This window comes from Strix uralensis, chromosome 1, assembly GCF_047716275.1.
Source record: "Strix uralensis isolate ZFMK-TIS-50842 chromosome 1, bStrUra1, whole genome shotgun sequence".
Lineage (NCBI taxonomy): Eukaryota > Metazoa > Chordata > Aves > Strigiformes > Strigidae > Strix > Strix uralensis.
Window position 1 is genome coordinate 66,294,718 of NC_133972.1, and position 27,694 is coordinate 66,322,411.

Sequence of the window (27,694 nt, forward strand, 5' to 3'; positions counted from 1 at the left end):
AACGTCTGGGCTCTCAAAGGAGCAGCCTAGTTCTGGCAGGGAGGACAAACAGTCCTAGTCCCAAAGTATTTTTCACCATGTGTGTCCCATATCTGTCACCATCAGAGAGGGACTTTTCTGTCAGTGGAGCTGCCAGGTTTACAGCTGCTGAGGAGTGAGGGCTTTGAATCTGCCAAAAACTCCATCAATTGTTTGCATCAAGATAACCTGGATAACCAGAAATGGAAATAAACAACAGCAAAACAATAACTGAAAACCTCCCCCAAACATTCAAGTAGAGGGAAACTTTATTTTCCCACACTAGATTCCCTTTCATTCCCCCTGTCTGTTTTCCAGCATCATCTTTCCACCCTTAAAAATATCTAATTCAAGAGTAGGGGACAGAGTGGAAGAAATCAGTTCCACTTGGTAAAAGCCTGTGGATCATGCAGTTTTTTCTGCTTTCTGTCTTGCTGTCTCAAATGCAAAGCTTGTAACTTTTCTTCTGCTTTGAGCTCATGCCTCTGCGAGTGTTTGTGGTTACAGCTTCTATTTCTACATTGGCAAATTCTGACCTATTTTTTGTTTGTTTGTTTTGGTTTGGTTTTTTTTGTTTTTTTTTTTTTTTCCCCTGCAAGAAGAAATCTAACCCCAGCAGTGTCTAAAAACTCTTTAGACCTAGACTCTGACCACTGGCATCTGTTCAAGGCCTTTTCCTTGATTTGGGGACCGTGAAGGACAGATTTGCAGCACTCAGCGTCTTCTGGAAGCCTTGCCAGAAAGGAACGGAGCGTGAAAACGTGCCAGCAGCAGGAAAAGAAGCATCGTTGTCAAGCTGCAGCGGTAGCAAAATGCAGGAGGCTGGGCCAGCGGTGAAGACGCCAGATTTCAGCAGGGAGGAGCCAGGGCCAGCGCGGCGCTGGGGCTCGGGCGCTTGGCCTCAGTCGATGCGCTGGGCAGGCGGTGGCCTGCGGATGCGGGAGAGAGATAAATGAGGAGTCATAGCGAAGACGCATTTCCAGCCAAGGGGAAGGAGGAGGCCTCTCCGAAGGGAGCTGACGCTGGGGATTACTGGAGCAGAGAGCAGGGGGAGCCTCGCCGGTCTGGCTTCCACCCCGGGCCAGCGCTAACATCTGGGCACAGCTGTTTCCTGGAGCCCTTTCTACTGCTGCACGTCGGCTTGTTTTGCAGCAATGGAATCGAATGGCACTTTCCTCGCTTGCAACAGTAAGTCTGTAGAAATGTCCTTGCGTTTCAGCTGTCTTACCTTGTCCAAGAGCTTTATTTTTCCTCCTCTCTTCTCCCCCTCCTCTGCCTCCCTATTCTCTCATTTGGAAGTAATGCGGCATTTAGTCGGTGTTACAGAGAGATGACTGATTTTTCTCTGTTAATAGGGTTAGCTGTGTTGGTAGAAAGGGTTTCTTGGCTGGATAAGCGTCTGCAAGTCCAGAAAAGTTGATCCAAATCTCCTCCCCTTTATGGTGAAACTCAGGGTGGGACGGATGCTCAACTGAGTAAACTCTCTGGGCTCTGGTGAAGACAGCAGAGCCAGGATAAATCACCTAGGCTCAAGGTCTGCCCCTAAGACTCTTTAAATGTTAAGTACAAAATTAGTAATATTTCTAAAAAAGAAGAAATCCTCTCTGCCCTTCCAGCAAGTGAGAGTTAAGATTCAACTGGTACCAAGATTGGGAGGCATGTCTGACAGGGTAATGAAATATCCCTTATTCACTTGTCTGACTTATTAATATATTGCTTTGCTACCTCCTCACTGTATTTTACTTACTCTGATGAGCAGAAACAACTCAAGGCTGTAATAGCTACAGATTGAAAAGAGGATATTGTGATCCCATAGAAAATGGGAAAAGTCTACAGTGTTTGTTTTTAGTTCATGAGATAGGTGCTTTCTTACTATCAATGAGCTATAAACAAAAATAAACTAATAGAGCAATAAGTGATTGACCATAAACATAATCAGTTTAGCGTTATCAGAAGAAATGTGAAAAGATTCCCCCAGGCTCAAGAAATCTTCCCTCTTATTTTCCCAGATGCTCGAAATCTGACAGGAAGGTGAAACAGAGGTTAATGTTATACTTTTTGTAGGTATCTCATTCATTATACAACCACTGGGGAAAGAATGCTAAGAAATACATCTGGAACTATTAAAATATTTCCTATTCTGGCCTGTGGGTCATTTTCCAGTGAATATTATTTAGTCTTCTGGGGTTAGGAACCAAGAAGAATTCAGTGGCTGTTTGTTAATCTATTTTCTTGTCTCAAGCAGAAAAATACACAAGTGTTGAATGAGCTGAGCTTTTAAAAAAGTATTTACTGAAATTCTTTGACACATAACACACACAAGTGCCAAAGTCACTCCAAATGCCAGACTACTTAGACAAGAAAAGTTGCTCACATGTTGGTTTGTTAGCAGGATCAGAGTTGTGCTATGTAGTTTGTCAGAAATTTCTCAGATACTATGGTTTATAGATATGTTTTGCTATGGCTGTATGTTGAAACTCAGTTACTTTCTTTCAGTTTCTTTTTTTTCTAACATAGATACAACAACAGCTGTATTTACCATGTCAGAATTAATCACAGGCACATGGTTCAGTCTCAGTAAAATATCTGGCAGTCAATAGGAGACACCTGAGATATCTTCTGGTAGCAGAAGCGGGTATTACTGTAGATGAGAGTTTCTGAAAAGTTTGTATAGTTTTGTTTACTCTGCATTTGGATGGAGATCTGAGTCCTGGGAAGAAAACTGAGTATGTTCCCTTGTCCACAGAGCCAGAGTAGCTGCTGTGATTTAGTGGTCTGTGCCTTTTATTTTGAATGTGTTTAATTCATCTGGATGGGCTTCTTGTGGCTTATTTTATAAAAGGTCATCTACATTTAGTACGCAATGAATCTGCTAGACTCTGTGGGCTATTAATAATCTTTCTCTTGCCTCATGAAGTTAGTTTCTGAACTGGGAGCCCTTGTGTTCGCACAGATTATAGAACAGCTAATTTGTACTATGCCTTATTCTTATACACTGACTTTTCATCCAAGACACTGTGTACATTGTGCAGGGAATGCCACAGCCCCATTATGGGAATGCCCTCTGCTACAGCCCAGGGTGAGAATCAGCAGGGAAGGGTTAGTAAAATCCTACAAAACAGGCCATTTCCTTGTTTCTTTTGTCAGCTAGTCCTGATGGTTAACTTCGAGGTTTAAATTTCCAAATGAATCATCTCCACCTGCCCTTCTTAGCTGGGAGCACTGAGGAGGCTTCTTCTGGGCTTCAGCCTCTGTGGGTGGAGACAATGCTACTCGAGATGAGATGGGATCTGCTCTGAAGTAGCCAGTGACTTTGATCTCCTTTTCTACAAACAAAATGCTCCTAGCACAGCCCATTTGATGCAGGTTGTGCCTGATGTGTTACACGGGTTTTCTGAGCCACAGTGTTTCTAGTAGTGCAGGAGAATTTGCAATACTGATGCTTCTCAGTACGTTAAACATGCAGCTTGTCCCTTTTTCAGACAGAACAAGTAAAATTAATTTGGGATCTTTTTTTATTTTGACACAAAAGCTGCTAAATTTCCGATCTGAGCAATGTCTTTTAGTAAAACTAAAGCCTAGAGTTCGTTTTGAGATTGTTGTCAGTGTGCAAAGCCCCAACATCAGGCCCAAAACCAGATGAGTTGGGGCAAGAAAATGCTTGGGGGAAAATAGTTTTTAATGAGGAAATGAAAGATGAGGAAGAAGGAAATGCAGTCACTTGGAAAACTGCTGCAGGTAGCACAGATGAAAGGATACAGTCAACTACAGGGAAAAGCAAGAGGGAGAGGTGTGTGGGGAAGAGATGGTTTGTGCAAGATCCAGAAACTCAGCTGACTGGATAGGCAGCTCTGGGAGCCAAAGTTGTTGATGATTTGGGAGCAAAGTATAGTTTCATTTGCAGGGAAATCGAAATATATAAACAGATACTTATGAAGGAAAGGTGCAAATACTTGGTGATTTGATCATCCAGATGGGATTCAGCTGGCTAAATGTAGCTATCTGCAAGAAATTTTGGGCTTATAGGAATCTAGATGGGTGAATTGTACCCTGTCTTCTCCTGGCCCCTACAGTGCACTGTATATATCTAAACACTGTGAGACTAACCCTCAGCCCATGTGTCTCCCAGGTCCTTACTGTGGGTGGAGGGTCTCAGTCCCCACTCAGTCAAGCCCACCAGAATGGAAGGCTGCAGACCTTGCTCAAACACAGAGGTTTCTCTTTTTCTTTATGCAGGTAGAGAAGATTTTGCCACAGTTTCTTATAAACTGAGATACTTCCACACCTTAAATGAGCCAGTTTAGACAATGTGTGTGGGGAAATTCTCACACCTCAGGCTGCCCATCTCATGGGTACCTTTTAAAGCCCCGTATTGAGATACAGAATCACAGAATCATCTAGGTTGGAAAAGACCTTGAAGATCATCTAGTCCAATGCCTAACAACCCGTTCTGTAAAGAAATGCTTCCTAATATCCAGTCTAAACCTTCCCTGGAGTAACTTGAGGCCATTCCCTCTTGTCCTATCGCTTGTTACTTGGTTAAAGAGACTCATCCCCAGCTCTCTGCAACCTCCTTTCAGGGAGTTGTAGAGGGCGATGAGGTCTCCCCTCAGCCTCCTCTTCTCCAGACTAAACATCCCCAGTTCCCTCAGCCGCTCCTCGTACGACATGTGCTCCAGACCCTTCACCAGCTTCGTTGCCCTTCTCTGGACACGCTCGAGTAATTCAATGTCCTTTTTGTAGTGAGGGGCCCAAAACTGAACCCAGTAATCGAGGTGCAGCCTCACCAGTGCCGAGTACAGGGGTAAGATCACTTCCCTGTCCCTGCTGGCCACGCTATTTCTGATACAGGCCAGGATGCCATTGGCCTTCTTGGCCACCTGGGCACACTGCTGGCTCACAATAAGTCTCACCGGCTGTTTTTGGCTAAACTGAGAGAGTGCTGAAATTCCAGATATATCACTTAGGGGGGGGAAAAAGGGATTTTTTTCCTTAGTTTTGCGTAATTCAATTGTGCAATTTATTTACTGCACAAATTTTGCCCTGCTACAGAATGGTGAGAGTGACCTACAGTTTGTCTGTGGAAGAAATTTCAGCTCCTGAAGAAAATGTCAAGAAAAGCTGTTAAATGGCCTTTAAAAAATGAAGCTGGGACCCACCTACAATTGACTTTGGCTTTATGAAGAGAACATCTTCATCAGCATGTGCCCAGAAACATGACTTAGGAGTTAGGCAACTAAGCATGAGTGCTCCTGGCTGTTGGTCCTGGTCCTATCCATCAAGTTGATAGCTTTCTTTTCAATTACTTTCTTCCCACTCTTTTCATACCAACTACTTGAAAAGCTGTAATTTACTGCAAGCTAGTGTTTGTTTTAGTGCCTCTCACTCTGCAGCCAAAACTCTGTGTGCACTGTGATGGAGGGACCAGTGGAAGGACCGAACCAAACCTTCAGCCTGGTTTTGAGTTCCTGAGTGCAATGAACTTTAGTTGGGTGTTTTACCTGGATCTCATCAAGAGCACAGAACAGCTTTTGATGGGTCACAGCCAGTGCCATGCATAGATCCAAGTTCCCTTCAAGTGACCCAGACTGGCAGAAAGATTTATGAAGATTTTCACAAATAAAGGTCACAATTTAACTGTCTGTGAAATGTCTGAGCAGGCTGCCTGGCTTCGTCTATACAAACCAGGGCCAGGGCTCTGCACTGTTTAACTGCCAGCACATTCCCCAGCATGCTTTTGGTCCATAGCAAGCTAGAACGTAGCATGATGTGGGTGATGGCATGGGTCTGCAATCTTTCCCGGTAGGCAGTCTGGATACAGCCAGTCTGTTTTGGGAAAAGGTGGCTGGGCTGAGTGGACTTATCAGAGCAGAGCTGGAGAAGGGACCATTTCTCCTCCTGGAGACCTTGCAGAAAAGACCAGACAGCCAAAGGATACAGAGAGAGAATGGGGTTGAGAAATACTGGGCAGGGTGACAGCGCTGATCTCAGTGCACCAGAAACCTGCCCATCATGCAGCTTCTTGCCAGCATACCAGCAGAGGAAGGTTTTAGGCAGTGATTTGAAGGACAGCCACGACATGATACTTGGGGAGAACTCCTCCTATATGAAACTTTAAGGTCACCTTGCCCTGGCTCAGCAGGACCTCTCAAGCACCCTGGAAGGGAAATAGAATGGGCAAGAAAAGCCAATGTAATGAAGAGAAGGAGGTTTGCTGATGCTGCCACGGCCGTTGTGGAGAAGCCCATTCTCAGTGTTACCACAAGGTGGAACTTGGTACATACCACATGCACCGGAGATGCACCCACTGTCAACAGGCACCGGCATCTTTGGCCAGAGATACACCGGTACTTATGGTCTCAGCACCCCCTCCCTGGTCCCCACTCCCCTAGAGGGAACAAGAAGGGGAGCGCTGGTGTAGAGGAACTACTGACATTTTGTTTTGGTGCTGAGAAACTGGCTGTTCTCAAGCTCTGCTGTGCCAACAGCAAGGTCTGGTCCTCAGAGGATCTTAGGCATGACTGGGGAGAATAAAGCTGAGAGCAGTGAGTGGTGTCCTGGAGGTAGCAAGGACAGAGGAAAGAGTAAGATTTCGATGGGTGGGCTGTGAGAAGGCATGAATGAACTTGAAGAATGGACTCCAGAGGGAAAGGCAGGGCATGTGGGAGCCTGCAGATGTGGAAGGAGTCTTGCTGTCCTGTTTTTCTGGTAGGGTCTCAGGTAGAAATCACCTTGCCATTGCTGAGACCACACTGATCCCAGGCACAGGGCTGCTAAAGAGCTGATATAAAAGCCAGGTTGGATATAACCATGGAGTGATGGCAGATGACAAAAGGGGCCTCTGCAGAGACACTTCACAGGTAACATGAGTGATTTGTAAAAGCACTGGAGAAAACAACTAAATCCTCATCACTTGACAGGTTTTCTGCTTTTTCAAACAGCAGCTGCTGCCCAGTGCTGCAGCTGGTTGTGCTTATTTCCAAACAGCCGCTGCACTGACAATGCTCCTCATACTAGGTGTGCAAAAATAATCCTCAAACTTTATTTACTTTAAGGAACTTCAGTTTTTGAATGCTCCATCACCCTAATAAGTGATGAAGGTTGCCATGTTACAACAGACCAGTTGAACTACAGTTTTTCCAAACTCTCATTGATTCTGAGTTCACCTGGGTTGAATGGTCTCATGCCTTCTGAGGACTAGAAATATGTGGGGGCAGACGTTGCAGTTCATTAATGCACAGCAATACTCTGATTGTGCTATTACTCTTATTAAAATAATTCTATTGAATTTCACTGTGAGGGACCCTGGGAGGGAAGATGAAATTACAATGTTTCATCAAAGAATGGCATCATGTAAAATAAACCTAATTTTTTCTTCTTGGTAAAAAACAGAAAGCAAGGCACAACCTTCGGTCTCTTTAGTGGGAAAATCTCCCCTTAATGTGACATTTGTTATTCATTATGTAACTGCCATAGGCATTACTAGTCATAACAGAGTAATTTACATCATGTGCATGATGCAATGGGGAAGTGGTGAGGTCACCCCCAGCACGGGTATTTTCATTCCAGTCCTAAATTATCACAAGTCTGGGCAAATCAGCAGCTGAGTTCTGCCATGTCATTTGTGCCAGCGTGGTGTAAAGAGACTATGATCAGTAGTATTAGGGTTGCACCACTTTTGGTGTTGCCCAAACGTGGTGGTGATGGGAGAACAGGTCCAGCCCCAAAGAACTCAAAACCAACCTCCTTCTTCCTCCATGAATTGGTAATAGAGCTTTCTTAGCTTCTTTGTATAACGATGTGATGGAGATTAATTCATTCTGGAAAATTGTCTGAAGAGCAGCCTGTACATTAATAGTTTTCTCACATAGCTTGTTTCCTACCAGAATCTACAGCTTTTCTATCTCAAGTGCCTGTTTCCTGGATATTAAAGCACTTTGCGAACTTTGGGACCACGTTCTGACATCCTCGTTCACATTGATTTCCATTTGCTCCATGAGTAATCCAGCTGGAATCTATAGGATGATTAGCACAGCCGCAATCCTGGGCATGGGGACATGAACAACTTCACTCATGTGACTAGTGCCATTGATTTTGGTGGGATAGGTCATATGGGTAAAATTGCATGCTTGGGTGTTTGCAGGCTTCGGACCCAGTCAGGTGTTACCTGTGGTGAATAAGGGTTGGAGAATTTGTCCCTAAGCCATTTACAGGATCACTTCCTCCAGTACCGGCGTGTGACGCAGCATCGTGTAACATCAATAAGCAATGCTGTGTAACTCCTGGTGTTACACTTATCCATCAGGCTTCGTCTATGAGACGTGACATTGTCTTTAAATGACCTGAGGACCACAAGACATCCAGGACCATAAGACATCCAGATCTGTTGTTTCCCAAAGCAGAGCATTTCTGGCCCAATGATCTCATGTTAATTTTAAAAGCAAACTGATTTTAACTGCCTTACATATCTGAAGCCCTCACAACAGCGAAACTTGCACATTGCTGTTCTGGAGAAGTATCTAAACTCGGAGAATGCCAATCCTGTGTGCTGTGTGTGTGCAAACTTCAGGGATAAGTACAGTAAAATGTTCTCTGAGGGCCTGGAAAGCTCTGAGCAGTGGAATTAATGAGAAAATGAAGTAGAGGGGCTCTGTGTGCTCCCAAATTGATCCCTGTGGGACTGTGGCTGCTGCTGGACAGGACAGCTGGTGCACAGAAGCAAACTGTCTTGCTAAGGCAAGTACAGGAGATCACTCTCTTCCCCACTCCTTTAATTAGATCAATTCTCTCCAGTACAATGTGAAATATGGGAAGTGCTCAGAGACTGCTAGCTAATAAATATCATCTAGTCATTACATGATGGTGTCCACCTCCTCGCCAGGACAACAAAGATCCCAGCTCCCAGGGGAGTACTATAGAGATTATGGATCTGACATCCAGCCCCTGTTAAGTGCAGGGGGCTCAGAAAAGGCTGGAGGTGTTTCCTCAAACACCTACTAACTGCCTAGCTAACATGTTCAGCAATGTCCCATGCAGAAAATGCCTTTATTCCCCTTTGCTGTCTGTAGTTTGTAGTTGCTATGTATAAATAAGGTGGTATTAGTTGTACTGCTGTTCAAGGCCATGCAATGGCTCTGCCTTGTCTCCAGAGAGTTTCTTATATGTGGCATATGGCAGCGATTAATGACTCCGATCCTGTCCTTGTGCTGGTTCTCTGTGCTTATCTATGAGTGTTGGTAGGGCTTCCTTTAAAATGTGGAGAAAAAGGGGGAAGATGGCTGGATTACCAGACACCAGAAATAGAGAATATATTTCTAAACCCTGTGTTGAATATGATGGGGGGCTGGTGATGGAGAGCCTTCGATTAGGTCTCCAGCAGAAACGGTGACATGTGGTTTGCTGCCAGGTTTCTCAGGCATATGCTGGTTCTGCAGTAAGGGACATTCACCCTAGCTTGACTCCATCTCCCTACAGTATCTTCACCCTTGGCTTGCCTGCCAGGGCAGCGGCTAGCAAAGGCAATGACAAAAAACCCCTAGTCTGTAACAAGGTCTGTAAATTCACCTAGGATGGAACAGCTTAATAAGTACAGCTGCTGTATTTCACCACAGAAGAGGTCATGGCTAGGGAAGAGATGGATGGTAGTCCCAGCCATTGTCAGGATGGTGGGCAGGGGTCATGGGTTTCAGCAAAGGAAATTTATACTGGTCATAATGAACAAATTCTTCACTAAGAACATCTAAGCTCTCGAACAGGGATCTAGATTGGCTGCGGAGTCTCTGTCCTTAGACATATCCAAAACTCACCTGGACAAGGTTGTGAGCAGCCTGATCTACCTTTGAAGGTGACCCCACTGGTCACCTAGCCAGTGATTGAACTAGACAGCTCCACAGGTCCATTCCAACCTGAATTGTTCCCAGTTTCTGTGTAATCAGGGACTTGTTAAACCACCGATGGGGGCTTCGTCTTGTACCAGACTGCGGTATAAATTTGAATTACAAGAATAAACCTAGAGCTATGTAGAAACACAGGGTGACTCACCCACGTCATACAGGAAATCGGTGGCAGAGAAGGCACTCTCCAGGGTCTTAGGAAAACGCTCTTCTCTAGGTGGAAAATGAAGAGCATTAAAACACAGTTTCCGAGCAGTTTTTGGCCTGCGTCTGCCCTGGCTAAAAGGTGTTTTTAGCTTCCTCTTCGCAGCATGTCAGTGGCAAGAGCACGGAGCTCCTCTGCACCGAAGAGAAGGGTGGAGCCAAGCTCCCTCCGATCCAGGCGTTTGTGGGCAGGCTGAGCTGACAAGCCCTGGGCACTGATTAGGAGCCACAGGCAGTATCTGGGAGTCCTCCAGCCCCTGGAAATGATACATAAAAACCCACTGGCATATGGAACAAGTAGGAAAACTTGTTCCTTCTACCTGGGCAGCTGCCGGCAGGCACCTCGGTGTAATTTTGCGTCCAGTGTGTGCTGGTGAGCAAAGCAGGAGGAGAGACTTCCCACGGTCCCACCCCCAGCTGGACTCTGCCCTCCCCTGCCTTCCCCTGCCTGCGCTCTCCCGCTCCCTCCGCTCCCTCCTTGGAGCCCCGTTTGACACCGCGCACGCCGGAGGCTCCTGGATGAGCGGGGATCCCCGCAGGGGTGGCGTGGCCCCCCGTCCTTCCCGACGCCCGACGCCTCTCCGTGAGCGCCACGCTGGATCATGCAGTGCTTCCGAAGGCAGCCCAAGCGCAGCGTGTCCCAGGAAAACATCCTACGGGAGCAGAGCCGTCGAGTGGCCGCGTTAAACGGCATCAGGCTGGGTAAGGGACAAGTTGGCCAGATCCTCGGCACTTCCAGACGCTGGCAGCTGCTTCATTTCTGCCTCTTTTCTCTGTGCAGAGGCAGTGCCCCACCCTAAAGGCAACTCCAAGGTTATTTTTAAACTCCTGAGGTTTCTTTTCCTTTCCTTTGCCTGTAACCACCTGCCAGATGTGTAAACCACTTCGTTTGAGGCATCAAAGAAAGTGGGTCCTCTTTGGCAAAGGGTCGGTTTCCAAATCCCTTGCTGGGCTTTCTGAACTGTCGCTGATTGAGGGTGTTTGGGGAAGGCAGTGCCCTTTTCCTGCCTGATTTTACAACTTCTCCGTGGTATATTGCCAGTTACTGTAAGAGCCCAAGGAACCAGTCAGAAGTCTGCATTCATCAGATGAAAAGAAAGAGGAAACCCAGGGAGTTTCATAAGTTCTGTGTTTGGCTATGAACTCATTGCTGGTTCCTGGTCTCAGGAGAGACAGCCCAAGTGGATGCGAGTCCTGTGATTTCCGTGGCTTACAGAGGGCATGTGGGAATGGAAAATCACCATTTACCCACCTGATTTCTTTGGATTTTATCAGAAAGGGTTTCTGCCCTTTTAAACCGACAAACCTGAGTTCTGTCTGGTCTTAAACCAGGTGGGAGAGGGAGAGCAGGCAGGAGGAGGCTTGTTTTATAGCAGTTGTAATTATCGTGTTTATATCAGATCAGCAGATTTGTGAGTGAGCGATGCAGAAATATGGATTATCACTGTCTTCTATAGACTTCATTCTAACTTAGTGAACTCAAAGCCTGGCTTCTACCATGACAGCTATTGTTTTATTGCGTTTCCTGCTTGCTGTAAACTTGAGATGGCTAATACAAAGGTTAGCATATTTGATATCTTAGTGCCTAAGGCTTCATAGTCCAGTATATTAACTTCATGGTTATTGCAGTGCTGTGTGTGCTTGAGGCGCTCCTACCTTTGCCAAACATTATTTTCGCTCTGAACATTACTGCACACTAAATATATCCTGTGTAGAAAGTGTGTGATTGATATTTTGCGAGGAAGGGGGTCTGACCCTTGAAACGCACTCTGCAATTTTGCATGCCAAGTATGTATTTGGTATTTCACAGAGGATGCTAAGCAAGACACAGTCCTGCCACATGTTTCAGGCAGGATTTGGACATCTATGTCGGTGTGGTTATTGTGCTTCTCATGACTAGTGTTTTATATAGTTGGAAACCAATATCCTCATCCTGCTGCACAGTGTTTTTTAGTTTTTAAATGATGTATGTGTATGATGACTCTGGTTTCTTTCATACAAGTTTCCATTGCTGTGAGATGGAGCTCTGGACTGCAAGCCTCCTCAGCTCCATAGGGTTGTTAGGCAGAATTCCTCAGGAGCTGGTTCAGGCATAAAACCTGAAGTGAGGTTTCTGCTGGGAAAAGGTGTTTTTTTCTGGAAAGCAGTTCAAATGGCCAACGGAGAGTAATGTCCCACTGGCACGTCAGTGATGTGTTTGTGGTTCCTGTATCAGCAGATCAGAGCATCTTCTGCTCCACCTCTGGCCTAAGAAAATGCTGGTGCTTTGTAGACAGGAATAGAGAAGCTAAGTGACTCACCCAAGGTCATTTAAGGAGTCTGTAGCAGCGCTTGGACTGGGCATAAGAGTCAGGGACCAAAACGCTTGCCCTCTTTCCTGGCCAGTTTATCTGTGTGAGCTTGAATGGCTGCTAGACAGGCACAGAAGGTCTGAAGCAGTCTGTGCCCACCCGGTTAAGGGGATGCCCCTCCTTCCCCTGAGTCCACCGTTGGGTGGTTCAGTCAGTACCTGGGGTCACCACTGACAGAAGTCAGCTCTGGGTGACTGCTCTCTATCTGAAAGGCCTCCCACATCAAAGGACTGATGGAGCTGTTAGACATCCATGATTAGCCCTCTCGCCCTTTCCTGGCCAAACCTGCCGTCTCCTAGAGGCAAGCTTGTCTCCATCCCCTTCCTGGCTTCTCTCACTGCCCTCTGACTCACTCTCCCTGCCACCTTTGATCTTTGCCATGCTTTCACCACGCACCGTCCCTTTTCATCTTTCCCTCCTGCGCTTGCAAAGTGCAGTGGCCTCCTTTGCCAAGTCATTTAACGTGGCCTGGTCCTCGGGCACAGTGGCCAAGAATGAGTGGGAGGGCTGCTCCCAACCCATAGTTATACCTTCTGAGGGGAAAGGGGAGTTTTGACCAATGCTAATGCACTGACTGGGCTGTGCCAGTGAGCACGGTGAAGCTGAGCTCCAGCTGGGGTCTGACCTTTGTGGATCAAGCCTGGAGGAGAGGACTCTTCCCTTGACCACTGCCTATGCCCACCCAGGTTTGCCTCTATTACATTGGTGCAGCTCTGGGCTGTCTAGGTAGCATGGCATATTGTGCATGCTGCATGCGGTGTCTGTGTAGTGAAACATGCCCCAGTTAACAGGGATTTCTCATTACACGTTTATGCACATAGGCACCCAAAAGAATTGATGGTTTTCCTTCTTTTCCCCTCATGTCACCCGAGGATGGCATGTCCTCCTCCTAGTCCCATAACGATGCTTTACATGGTTGGGATCCGAAGAAAGAGAAGGAATGAGCCTGGGAGCCAGAACAGGACTGTAGGTGAATAGAGAGAAGGAAGAAGTGGTACTCCTCCAGGAACCTTGAGGAGTACCACAGAGATATTAGTGATGCCTAAGTATTTGCTATCTTCTCTGCACTTGGAAGATATTTGACTCAGAGGGGAGGCCTTAACACCACAACTCAGGAGACCAAGAACCTGTGAAGCTGTTGTGGTATCTGTCCTTCCTCTGGATGGTCTGGCCTCTTGGCAACCCCTGGGTATGCTTGAACCTCAACAAACCCAGGAGGGTGTCCCAGATCCCCTAGCTGTGGTCAATCTTTCGACCCTTCTGTGCTTTGCAGATGGCTTTTTTTCTTCTCCCCATGAGTTTCTTCCTGAAGTTTCTAGAGGAGGAAGCATTCAAATTCTCGTCTTGGGAACCTTCAGACCAGACATGAGCCAAGAGGCCCAGGGATGCTGTAGCATGGGAAGACACTTAATGAGATAGCTAATAGAATGTAGAGGAAAGAGAGGCCACAGCCACCTTTTCAGGATGTCCAGCTCCCACTGTGGCACTTTCAACTCTGGATGCTTCAGCCAGGCTCAGCTCTGGTCATGCTCCTTGGCATCTGCAAAACCAATAAAGCGGTGTGAGCTGCTCACTGAGTAGACAGTGAACACCCCTAATATTTATCTCTGATGGAGATCTCAGGCTTTCTTTGGCAACCTAAAATGCTCTCTTTAGGCCAATGTATCCTAGTTACAAACTGATGGTGCTACTTTTTGCTGCTGTCACCGTGACCCACCCTGGTGCTCTGCAGCACCTGGCACTTCGGTTTCCTGTATGAGTTGTCAGGAGTCTGGGGATTTGGCCACTTGGATGTCATGCTGCGTTTTGTTTTTCAAGCAGACCTGAAGTGATGCTTGGTAATTTATTGCTTTGCCCTGTTTAAAAAACAACAATTCAAGGCAGCTGTGTCTTCCAGGGAAGAACAAACCCAATGTCACAGGGGAATGGCACACTGCAATATAAATGTTATTGCATATATCAGTTAACTTGGATTTCTGCTTTGTGACATCCTGCGTTATGTTTACGTAGCATTGGGAAATTTCCCATGATGTGAGTGTCAGGTGGCTGCAAGTAGCCAAGTGGTTATCTGCATTGTCAAGGTAGATTTAGCAAAAATCCCACTGAGTTGAAGTGTGCTTGGTCAGTACTACAGAGTTAAATGCTGTTTCACCAGCTTTGAACCAGCCCTTCATGCAATGTCAGAGAGATGCAAGGTGCCTATTACAGAAAGCCCAGGATGTGTTTCTCATGTTTCACGCTCTCACCCTCCTCAGCCCACACGCTCCAGATCTGTAATTAATGGTTGGTTTGAGGGACAGATTCTCCAAGGTATTTAGGTATGTGGAAGTCATATACTGCTGAGACATTCAAAACCATGTAGAATGCCAAATCTATGTTTTCAAAGTCTCAGTAGATGCCTGTTGCCCCTTTAGATGTCTGAGTGCCTTCCTGAATCCAGACTAAGATGTGAAATCTGAACGTCCTGGAACCAGAAGTTCTTGTTATTATTACATGGCATTGTGGTGGCCTAGTAGGGTAAGAAAGATAAAGGTCCTCTAGGATACTAGCTGGGCAATGAGGAGAGCATGGTTGCTACCTTATTGCTACTTGTTGATGTGATGCTGCCTGTCACTAAACTTCTCTGTTTATGTCCTAAGCTTCATGATGCTGATCTTCAAAATTCCCATGTGGATAGGAGGGGACTGCTTGCCAGAGAAGGAACAGAGATATCTTTGTGTATTCCTGTTTCCACAAAGGAAACTTGTTGAAGAATAGATTTGAAATCGCTTGAAAGTTCTTGACAGTATTCCAATTACAAGTTATACAACTTTCTTTACTCTGCTTTTACTGCTTTGTTGTTGGTTTTGTTGTAGTTTTTGCATCCTAACATTAGACTATGTTTTCTGGGGAGCAGATATTTTATGTTTGTAAACTGCTAGAGAATTATAGTACAAAAGTCTTTGGACTCAATCTAAGAAATCTACAAGATTCCAGTCTCTTTTGTGAGCATAAAGTGTGAGCATAAAGTGTAGCATGGCAGATTTCTGGGTCTCTCTGCTCTGCTGTCTTCCCCAAACGTGGCTGCACTGCAGTGGTCTGTCTATGTCTGTGATTAGTGTCCTGTGGAAGGGATGACCCTATGAGCATCATTTCTTGAGCTGACTCTTATAACATTACCAGTACTGTTTCTCCACAGGCCTGAAAGATGACAAGGATCTGAAGTTTCTCCTGAAAGGCAGCCAGCTGCTAAAAGTGAAGTCAGGCTCTTGGAGAAAGGAGCGGTTTTATAAGCTCCAGGAAGACTGCAAAACCATATGGCAGGAATCGAAGAAGATGCTGAGGTCTCCGGAGTCACAGATCTGTAAGTAAAGTTTGCTTCATCATAGGCGTGGGGAGCACTGTGGGGCAGAAGTGCTTGGGGTGAAACAGGACCGATATGCTTGCAGCATGGAGGTAGGGCTTGGAGCAATGAGACCAGATCCTTCATACTCCTGTAACACCCAGACTAAGTGATGCTGTCAGCTCCGGAGACACTGGGAGGAATCTGCCGTGTCAGGAATGGCCACATTTCCCAAGTTCATGAGCTACTGCTTAAAATCATTGTGGGGTGGGCCGTACTGGTCTCAGCAGCCCTGCTTGGCTAGTTTCCTCCCCAGAGCAAGAGTTCAGGTTACTCATGTGCCCAAGCCTGAGTGCTTGGTCTGAGACATGGCTTGAGCATCTGCGGTGTGGTATGGTGCACTTGGGCTGTTGTCGTGGGCTCTGCCAGGACACTTCTTTTCTGCCTGTAGCCCTTGGGAAAGCTGGCCTTTAAGCCTCACAAGGGGACCACAGAGATGTGGAGATCCAAAGGCTAGCAGGAGATATCTCTGGGAAGGAAAACCTCATCCTTATCTTGGAAACTCTGCCCTATTGTAAAAAGTCCAGATATGACAGTCACCATTATATGGACACGAGGAAAACCATTCTGTGCCAGCATCACCCAGCTTGGGGCCATAATTGGAACCAAGAACCCAACTGTGCAGTCAAAATGGGATCAGGCAGGGTATACATATGTTTATATCTGTTTATATCTGTTTATATCTGTTTTTTCTTCTCATTTGGTATTTTTCTGACATATCTCCCTATCACTAATCATCACAGTCTTGTAAAGCCAGGTGGTAAATTAATAATGTGGAATATATTTTATGGCATGTTGAAATGTAGAACATGCTGCCCGTGTTATTGACACATTTTTTTTTGGTAACAAACACAATTAATTAAATGAAGGGTGGGTCTTCCAAATTACTTCCCTCCCACAAGCAGTGATAAGATTTTCCGTAGGAGGAGTAAGATAGCAGGTCAAAATACGATTGGTTTATAACCCTGATGGCCACACTCTTCTCACATGACCTTGGGCACCTCATTTAATCTCTTTGTCCATCCTTCTCCACACATTTCCTTTCTCTTCCTCTATCTAGCTGTAAAAGGCTTTGGACTGGGGGCTGTCCCTTACTGTGTGTTTGCATACCCAGCATGGCAGGGTCCTGAGCTCAGCTGGGCTGTTGAGGTACCAGTGCAATAACCCATGAGAACAACAACAAACGCAGAGGCCTTAGTGAATGTTTGCTCCCTAGGAATGCCTGCTCTGTTGAGCTCTGTCCCATATAAAAGCAGAGTCCTTTCCTAGGTAATATCTTGCTATAAAACAAAAAAGAATGTGAGTGGAGAAGAATGACTTTCAGAGCTTTCTTTCCTGTGCTCTGGGCCAGCAGTTTCCAAATTATCAGGGCTGAGATCCAGCAACAGTCCTGACCTCACCTGGTCCTCTGAAGTAAATGGAAGAGGGTCCTTGCGTTGTGGCTCCAGGGATCTTGACGTCTGCTTGGAGAAGTACTGGTCGAAGCCATTGCCTCTGTCGCTGGGGCAGTGGCATGGAGAGCTGGCGCAACTGTAAATTTTTTATATACTGAGCTGCAATAAGAGTCCTGCAGCGGGATCAGATCCTTTGAGCTGGGTGTTGGGCACAGGCTGGGAGTGTGTCTGTGTGGGTGTGGATTTACAACACTCAAGACACACTTTGCTAACTGGGCACAACCAATGTTGCCACACTGCTGGAGATAGAGACAGTGTCACTGCAGGAAGGAGAACTTGCTGTGCCCTAGGAGTGTCTTCAGTGCGAAGTGAAGATGGAGTAATGTTGCCTACTGATTCACAGCCACGTGTATGCTCCATAATGCCTCCATGCATGCACACCTTTCCCCAGAGAAAGATTCTCTTCTTTGTCATCAGGATAGCAGGAAGGGAGACAAGGCAGTTGAGGCAGAGCTTGTTCTTGCTACTCTGAAAAAGCAAGCTCTGGAAGGGCTCTGGCCTGGCTGGCTTTGCACCCATACACCCAGCTGGCTGCAGGAGCATTCCTGGTGGCCGAGTTGACCTACCAAGCATGCCAGGGCAGGCTGTCCTCCACACACTCCTGGGAGCATGTGAAGCTATGTCAGCAGTCATGGTGCAAGCTTTTGGGAGGGTTGGAGGGCCACCTCGGGGCTGCTTTCAACAGGTGCTGTGGATGCATCTGAACCTGGAAGTCAACAAGAGAGATGGGTACTGGACTGACACCTGCCCTGTCCCTAGCCCTGTCCCTAGCCTAACCCCAAGGACATCTGTTTTGCCATTCCTTCTATTCCCAAGTTTTCACAGTGACTGCTGGGTTTGAGTTTCTTTCTTGAGCTTTTAACTTCACCAGGCTGCTCTGGGTTTAGGTATAGAGAGGATTACCCCTGTCCTCTGATGGGCTCTATCACTATGGCTGCCTTCTCCTTTGGTCTAGTGTGCGAAGGTGGTCAAATCAGAGGAAGAGTGCAGGGTCATGATTTGATACTCAACATCAGGGATTTTAAGGCGAGTCTCTCTAGAGGGTCACCCTTCTTGTAACAGACAGTAACTTTGTGCTCCAGTACAAAGCCTTTCTAAAACTGCAGATAAGCTGCCTTTTTGAGGAAGGAAAAAGAATGAGCAGAATGGAAACTGGGAGGTTTTAGCAACAGGTCTAATCTTATCTGCAGCATTGCTAACAGCAAGCAGATGGAGGCACCTCAGAGGAGTGAAGTCTGGGTAGGGTAAGGGTTATGTTTTTGTTTGGACAGTTTCCTGTTATTCCTGTTACTGTTCTTATAATCATGCAGAAAAGCTATTTGTAAACCATTGTGTGGTGGTGTCTAGTAGATAAAACTGGGGACCGCCAAAGTTAGACAGAAGAATCTCAGATGCTTGAGGTTAAAAAAACCCAACATATCAGGGTTGTCACAGGCACAGATGTCATCTGGGTCGGATACATGGGGTACAACCAGTACCTTCCTCTGTTGTCTTTGTTTTAAACAACTGGAAATTTAGATTGGATGCTGTCCTCATAGCTGTATTACCCACAGGGCTTTTTGGGGGATAGGCTGCCATTTCAATATGGTTTCCATGCAGGTAGAACACAATCAATTTTTTCCTTATTATCCAGTATGTTCCATTTAGGCCCAAGCATCTTAAGTGGTCAGTTTTCCAACAAACATGTTATGCTCTATGTGCACTCTCTGGTTGGCTCCAGCAGAAACATAGGAGTGCTGAGCATGAAGGGCTGCACAAAAGCACCTTTAAAAATCCATTTCTCACCATAGCCTGCTACATCCTGTGTCTGAGCTGCATATCAGGCCCATAAAGACCTGCTGCTCTCTGTTATCTGAAATTATCTTATCTTCCTATCATGGGGTTACAGCGTTGGTCGATAAAGGAAGAGCAACTGATGTCACCTACCAGGACTTGTGGAAAGCATATGACACTGTCCCACATGACATCCTTGTCTCTAAATTGGAGAGACATGGATTTGATGGATGGACCACTCTGTGGATGATGAAGTGGCTGAATGGTCTCACTCAAAGAGTTGCAGTCAATGGCTCGATGTCCAAGTGGAGAGCAGTGACAAGTGATGTTCCTTAGGAGTTGGTGTTGGGACTGGCTTTGTTTAACATCTTTGTTGGTGACATGGACAGTGGGATTGAGTGCACCCTCAGCAAGTTTGCTGATGACACCAAGCTGTGTCATGTGGTCGACACGCTGGAGGGAAGGGATGGGCCATCCAGAGGAACCTGGACAGGCTTGAGAGGTGGGCCCGTGCAAATCTCATGAAGTTCAACAAGGCCAAATGCAAAATTCTGCCCATGGATCAGGGCAATCCCAAGCACAAATACAAGCTGGGCTATGAGTGCACTGAGAGCAGCCCTGTGGAGAGGGGCTTGGGGATATTAGTGGATGGAAAACTGACTATGAGCCAGCCATGTGCACTGACAGCCCAGAAAGCCAACCGTATCCTGGGCTGCCTCAATAGAAGTGTGGCCAGCAGGTTGAGGGAGGTGATTCTCCCCGTCTACTCCGCTCTCCTGAGACCCCACCTGCAGTGCTGCGTCCAGCTCTGGGGCCCCCAACATAAGAAGGACATGGACCTGCTCGAGCAGGTCCAGAGGAGGCCACAAAGATGATCAGGGGGCAGGAGCACCTCTGAGGACAGGCTGAGAGAGTTGGAGTTGTTCAGCCTGGAGAAGAGAAGGCTGCGGGGAGACCTTATAGTGGCCTTCCAGCACTTAAAGGGGGCTACAGGAAAGCTGGGGAGGGACTTTATACAAGGGCATGTAGTGATAGGATGAGGGGTAATGGCTTTAAACTGAAAGAGGGTAGATTTAGATTAGATAGAAGGAAGAAATTCTTCACTATGAGGGTGGTGAGACACTGAAACAGGTTGCCCAGTGAGGTTGTGGCTGTCCCCTCCCTGAAAGCGTTCAAGGCCAGGTTGGATGGGGCTTTGAGCAACCTGGTCTAGTGGAAGGTGTCCCTGCCCATGGCAGGGGGGTTGGAACTAGATGATCTTTAAGGTCCCTTCAACCCAAACCAGTCTATGATTCTATGAAATATTTTGTAGAGCCACAGTCAGGGTGGATGCTTCTTTGGCCCATGAGACTTTTACACATGGGACAGCTTTCTCCCTGGGCTGGGAAAACAAGGTTCAATTGGCAGGATTAACAGTTCTGGGGCAAAGAAAAGGTTTGTGCAAGGGAGCTGGTAAAAAGTTCCAGAGCCAGTTCACTCCTGAGTATCACTATGGTGGGAGGGAGGAGAGCCAAAGAGTGCAGAGAAACTTGTGTTGAAAGAGCAGCAACCTGTCAGTAACAGTCTTGTTTAGCTGTGGTCAAATATCAGGTCTCATCTATGTGAAAAAAAGAGCAAAAAGTCATGTGCTGTTTTCAGTGAAATCGATTTTTCAAAGTCTTTTCTTAAACCAGCTGAAATCCCTAGCATGAGCTCACTTAAGCCAGACTCAATCCCTTTAAAAACTCTCTGAACTTGGGGATTTGTAGGGATGGTTGAAAACTTTCCAGTGAAATATCCTTTTGGGTGTTTGGTGGAGAAACAGAATGTTCAAAGCCAGGAGGAAAAGACTGAATGGGTCATTCAGGTTTAGGGGTGCTACAGTGGAGCCCCAGAGAAACTGGTGCTTTGCTACCTCCTGCACCCTTTCTCTGCGGAGGCTCAGGAAGATGACGTTTCCCATGACAGCCATGAGTGAGCTTCACACACTACACCAAGGATGACTCACTGGGGGTGTGTCACTGAGTCACAAACTGTGTAGTCAAGAAAGAAGTTTAGGAGTTTTGGCTGAAATATTTAAATTTCTGACCAACAACTTTACTTAAAAACTACTGTTGTTGGTGTTTTTTTCTGTATTTTGGTTAAAATAATTAGTTTTGGGAGCAGTTTACAGAGGTGAGCTGAATTCAGTTGCACAACTGAATGTTGCAAGTGATGATTGTATTATTATTTAGTCATGAAATGGGTATTTTGATCTAGTGATTAATTATGCTCACTATTAAAAATGCACAGAAATTTTTTCCAGTTCCTCTGACTTCTAACCCAATTATAGGGTAATTTTGCATGGTTTAAACATAGTACAAAAGCTTTATGTTTATAGCCTACTACCAGTGTTCAGCATAAAACTTTTTCCTTCATTTTTGTGTTCCTGTGAAATTTAGGAACACCCTTAAAATGCCATGTGATGAACATACCATGCCATTTTTGTGGAAGTATGAAAAATTTTCTCCATTGAATTAATACCATGAACTTACTTGCAGAAAAACAGAAAGAATAAGATGTGCTTGCTGAAGTCAAGCAGTGAAATCTTTAAATTGTTCCTGATAAGTGCCTAAAGTCAACAGAAACTCTCCACAGCCTATATACACACAGCGGGCAGTTGACTGCACCAACACCTTCCTTCTGGAGCTGGTTAGGCAGTTTCTTTAGGAATCATTGCTTCACAGTCAGACATGTATTTGTCCCTGGAAAAAATATTTGCTGATGTGAATGTGTTATGCAAGGCGGCTGTCAGCTGTGAAAACAAAACCGTCTGTCTGTGGGTCTCATTAGTTTTTATCAAAATCACTCAACCCATAAAACAAGTCATTTCAAATGCAGAGCTGCTTGGTTTTTTTGATTTAAGTTTGAATCAGGCCACTGCATGCATTGCTGGGACAGTTTTCATCACAGGCAGTGTGCTGACAAATATTGACCTTATTCTCCATAGCATATGTTAAATGCAAAGACAGAAGTGTTGAGAGCCTTAGATCCAAATTTAGCAGCACTGTAATGGCAGGAGAAGTTGAAGAACTAGTTGCAGAAATAGTTTGCAGGGTCCTGGTTGTGATGTGTGGAAGGAATGTAAGTAGAGATTACTCTATTTACATCAACACCCCAAGCTGTGATGGGTAGACAGAAAGATTGGATGAAGACCTTCTATTAAAAGGCATTCCCAAACAACCTGTAAAATTACATGTGCATTATATCACTGGTTGTCAGCTGGTGACACACACCAGCAATGAGGGCAGACTGCTGTGCAGCAGATCTCAAATTAAAACAACGTGCTGAGCAAGTCGGTGGAGGGGGAAAGGAGAAGAGAATGGATGAGGAATCAGCAGGTGGGACCTGCAGTAATTCACGTACAGGAAGATGAGAGACCAATGTGGTCAGGGCTAAGAAGGCACAGCACAGTGGGGCTCATGCTAAACCCACCCTTGAATCATCATGTTAAAGCATCCCTTAACGATGAGGGTGATGGATAGCCTTTGGTGTTCCTGGGCCAGGGAGCTGAGAGTGCTCCACCTCCTGCTGATTACGAAGGTCCCAATCCCAACTGCGTTTGTCCATTAGCATCAGCCACCTATGGTGAAACTGAAATCAACTAAACTGTTTTTTCTGGGGTGAAACCAAAGAGAGAAGCAGCATGCAGAGCCAGTTTGCCCCATGTGCTCAGTGTGTTGTGAAATCCATGTAGTCTCGCTGCAGCCATCCTGGCTGGCAGGGCAGTCTGGGGTCAGGTAGCAGCTTTCATCTGTTCTTGACAAGATGCTAAGCCAGCCTGGATGAACTGCAGCTGGTGAAGGTCTGATCTCTCTGCAGACATGCACTATTGTGTGCAAAGACAGTGCAAGCTATTAACAGCTGAGTACATTTCTCATCTGCATTTCCTGACAGTAAACAGAAGTGACTGAAACAATTAGAGCGGGATGGAGTAATTCAATGTGACTGAATGCCACATTGCAGAGATCACTTGTTAATGACAGGGGGATAGGATAAGGAAAGGAAAAGATCTGAGGAGTATTTCCCCCAGACTGAAAAAACTGCCCCCCTCCCCTCATGGGTAACTCAAGGCCAGCTGTTTTGGCAGTGCCTCCAAGTGTCTAGACATTGACCCTCCTCTCCCTCTTTATCAGCAAAGGCACAAGGAAGTAAAAACACCTTTTGGTCCTTCTCCTCCACATGCTCAGTGATTTGCAGGAGATGTGGGTTCAGTTCCTCGTGTAAAGTTCTTGAGAAAATATCTCCTCTCTAAGGGCTGCCTGTCAACAGAAGGAAGGCAAATGGAGATTGCTCTATGCCTCTGTTCCTCCTTTCCCTGTTTTCTTTAGGATTACCAAAGTGTTTTACTGTCCATACTCCCAGCACAGTCCAGACATTTCACCTGAGGAGCATTGACTGGAGAAGAGATGGAGAAGACAGTGACCAGGGCTCATCTCTCAGACAAGTGCTCTGATCATTAGGCACCTTGTCAGGATTGTCCTTCTGGCTCCTCAACACTTGTATTTTTGGCTGCCCAATGGCTTATAGTGCACACATGGGACTCAGATGCACTCCTGACACCTGAAAGCTCTGGGGTTACAGCTTTTAGGATGATGGGGAGGTCGAATTTGTGTCCCTCTCCCTACTGCTTTCTGCAGGAATGGTTCTCGCACAGTGGCCATCTCCTCTCTACATGCACATAGAGCTGAAATCCTTGCACTGTGTTTGAGGGCACCTTGTGGAGGGTGGTCAGGCCAGCCCAGGTCCTGCTGGAGGCAGATGGGGACCCTTTTGTGCAGGGGCCACTTGAAGGAAGAAACTAACTTCTGGGCTATGGGGGAGCTTTTAGGTCAGGCAGAGGCACAAGTCAGTCTCTGCACCTGCTCAGCAAGGTTTTGTGGGTCACTGTTTTGGACTTGGGTACTTGCAGTCTGGCTACAAGCACATCAGTATGAATCAGCTTTTGTTTTCCTTTGAGAGGTGTTCCTTCTGCATGAGGAGATGAGCTTGCAAGTGTAACAGCAAACTCCCTGAAAGCCATGAAGAGAGAAATCCAAATCAGAAGAGACACCCAAATGATACATTTGGTTGCTTGAAAACATCATGGCTGTCAAAGCTGACCTCCTGCATCCTGCAGGCCTGACTCATACCTGCCTGCTAGTGTCATGGGTGAAACAGGAGAAGGGCACTGGGTTGAGAATTAGCAAGGGGGGAGGGGAGCACAAGGGCAGTATCCAGTGATGAAAATTGAAAGGAGGATTAAAAAGAAGGTTCTCAACATCTCCCTGAGACTAGTTCAGACAGGAATAATTTCACTGGTTCCAGGGAACCCTGCTGTATGTCCATGTCAGTGGGGAGCCTTCGGCTGTGGCACAGGCCAAGCAGCATCTGCAGTAGCCAGGAAGGCTGATGAGGATGTAACCTGTTCGACTCGATGTCTGGAGGCCAGGAAGGACTCAAGATTTCTTGTGTTGTGCTTCATGATTTGGGCTTTACACAAACCAGCTCTTCAGCAGGCATAAACACTCAGAAGTAGATGCAAACTTTCCAGATTCTCTTCTGTTTGTGGTTACCTCCCTGCTGTGGTGTGATGGGGAAGGAGCAGGGAGGTTGCAGGGATACATGATTGATGGATATTTTCTGTAAGTGTTCCTCTGCTGTGAAACCTCTCTGTCGCCCACTTATTTCTGATTTCTCCTTACAGATAGCTCATCTGAGCACACAGTTAGTTTGGGACTGCTAATACAGTACACTCGCTGTCTGGGAGCAGCTGATAATGTACTCATGCTGGGTTAAGATTTTCCAGAAAAGAGATAACATTTGCAGATGGCTTGGGCCGACTCCTTTGGCTTCAGCTTTTTTATTGATAGATGAAAGCAGTACACATGACCAAGCTATGGAAAGCTTTAAAAAGTGTACTCCCTTACCCTGCTTTTTCAACAGTTTCTGCATTGATAGTTTCTCTCCTTGTCTCTTGCATAACTACAGTAGACACCAATACTGTTCTTCAGCCTTCCTTGTACCTTTTCTGCACGAGGAACTCTGTGCCCTCTATCATTGTACCTCAAAGAGATCAGGGCAGCCCTTCCAGACGCAGGTTTTCAATCCTTTTTTCCTCCCACACAACTCTCTTTTCCAGTGGATTCACTTTGCCAGGTAATGGTTTCCAAAGAATCCATTCTAAATTTCCAATATTTAACATCAGATTTTCTAGTCTTGGAAACGCTAGGTTGTTGCCAACCCAAAGTTTAGGGATTGATTACACAAGCAGACTAGCTAGCCATTCTGAAGGGACAATAATTCTTATGAGCCAAGCAGTGGTGAGCAGTTGGCAGGTGATGAGGAACAACAGGATGATCCTTCCACTTGCACTGCCATAACCAGAAGAGACCAGGAGTGGAAGAGAATCACCTACTTATGGATGATCTCCATGGCACACGTCTGCATCTGAGATGCTCAGCCTGGACTTCTTTTCTGGTCAAGGGTTTACTTGGATTGAGGGTGTGATTTATCTTACCCTAAAGTTTTTGTCTAAATAGGACAGAACTTTTGTGTTCCAAAACCTTTTTTTTTCTTCCCACTGGCTCTAAAAGAAGCCTAACTTAACTTTAGACTTCTTGACCGAACTGAATCCATCCAAACATGGTAGCATCCTTTATATTAAGGGTGTAGTTCTACCCAAGGCATGGTCACTAGCATTTGCCCAATGTCCTAGTTAACAGGCAAAGTCAACAGCAAGACTCTCCATTAACAACCCAGCTGCAAGGGAATTGCAACCCTTTTCTTTCAAGGATAGTTTTAGTACTCAAAACCTTAAACTTTCACTCTATGTTAAATTGACCAGATAATGTATTTCCATAGCAGCCCATCTCAACCCAACATTTTCCTCCCCTCCCCTCTGACTGATCAACTGGTGGCCTTTACGAAGTGATAATAAAAGACCACACAAAGATAATTGCTCATAATTGTCAGGGAGTAGCTTTGCCAGCTCCAGGAAGGTCCTCATGATATGTACTTGTACAGGAACCAAACCAGCAAAGTGCTGTGGAAGATGTTTGACCACCCTAGCATGTGGTGAGAATTTAAAGCAGATGTTGAGTGTTGGTTTTGGAAAGTTACTGAGTTTCAAAGACTAAAGTTTTGGGTGGTTTTTGTTGGTTTTTTTTGTTTTGTTTTTGTTTTTTTTTGTTTTGTTTTGTTTTTTTTTTGTTTTTGTTTTTTTTTTCCCCAGCAGCTGAGCATTATCATGACTGCGCTGGGAAAAAAGAAAAGGTTTCAAACTCTGATGAGCATCTGATGAATTCTGGATGATGCCAGGTCAGCCATGCTAAAAATGTGCAGGGTGGATACTGAATTGTGTTTTTCTGCAGTGTTGACTTTGAGTCAACTGGGCCCTTTAATGGTGAAATTGCACCAATTTAAATGAAGGAGTGGATAAAATGGATGTTTAAAGGCAAATTTGTCCTATTCAGCTAAACGGTGGGGATGTTTTACACTTAGGTGATGCTTTTCAACAAAGCTCCTTCAAGATAAGCACAAATAAAATCGATCTCACATATCTGTGACACAGGAAATAATTTTTACCTGTAATTTACATTTTGAGGTAGAGGAGAAATTAAGCTTTTTTTTTTTTTTTTTTTCAAATTCCTGTGATTATATCTTATTTTTGGCATGTTTGTTATAGAAGATGGCTGAATATCTCTCAGGTGCGTTGCCTTTTCTATGTGTGCCCTGACATGGTACTTGTAGATGTTTGCAGAATGTTAATGTCTCCCACTCAAGAAAATGCAATGAGACTTTCTCAGTTATGGACTTCAACAGTTTGCAAACATTTTTGCCATTTATTGTTTGTAGGTGCCATCTGTACTTCAGTGTCAAGTTTCTCAGCAGTCAGATTGATTAAGCAGTTTCTGCCCTTTCCTTTCAGTCCTTTGTAGATGTATTAAGTGGCCCATGAAAGACAAAAAGAGGCTGTGCTGCTGCTGGGGCCTTGCCTGTTTTCAGCACAGTTTGAGGGCACCTGCATGCTCTCAGGGGCAAAGTAGGGCTGTCTCCGTTACTTACATTTGTTTAATAACATAGTCTCTTGAATGCACCGCTTTCTGGATTGCCTTGTGTGTGCATTTTGCAAACTTGGTGTGACTTCAGGGCTTATTTCCACCAGCTGAGTGGCAGAGATAGAAATGGGGAAGGATGGTCTTGAAAGCAGTGTTTTGCTTTCTTACAGCAAAGCAGATCAAGTCTACCCTTGACAGAGGTGAGAATGGGTGACATCAAACTGCTCTGAAGCTTTGGGTTTGCCTCCCCAGTTTGCACCAGTGTCACTGAGAAGACTATATGGGACTTTAAATTTTACCTTCTCACTTTTTTGCAAACTAAAGAATGACTACTTTGGTCCCTGGCCTCCTCTTACTGAAGTCACCTCTCATTTTCATATGAGATGATGCTCACAGGGAGACACAGCTCCCTCTCCTCACTCTCAGATGGGGACAGAGATCAAGTCAGGGATGCTCCAAGGACTGGAACCATAATCTTGGCAGTGATTTGTATCTCATAAGCATGATATCACAGTATGGCATCTAGTGCATATTCTGCTTCTTTGTTAAATAAAGAACATGG

At 45.7% G+C, this 27,694-nt stretch overlaps 1 protein-coding gene across 2 annotated transcripts in view; it reads left to right on the top strand.

Annotated features, from left to right (window-relative positions):
• The first annotated feature begins 400 nt into the window (after positions 1–400).
• The window catches only part of PLCD1 (phospholipase C delta 1), a 58,536-nt gene continuing 31,242 nt past the window's right edge, over positions 401–27,694 (top strand). Inside the window, exons 1-2 of one of the 2 annotated variants that reach the window (XM_074869464.1) lie at positions 401–1,206; positions 15,645–15,809. In XM_074869464.1, coding sequence (XP_074725565.1) covers positions 1,173–1,206; positions 15,645–15,809 — 199 coding nt within the window. In that variant the 5' untranslated portion in view covers positions 401–1,172. Of the gene's footprint in view, positions 1,207–10,599; positions 10,818–15,644; positions 15,810–27,694 lie in introns of those variants that run through there. The other variant, XM_074869459.1, reaches the window with a different exon arrangement.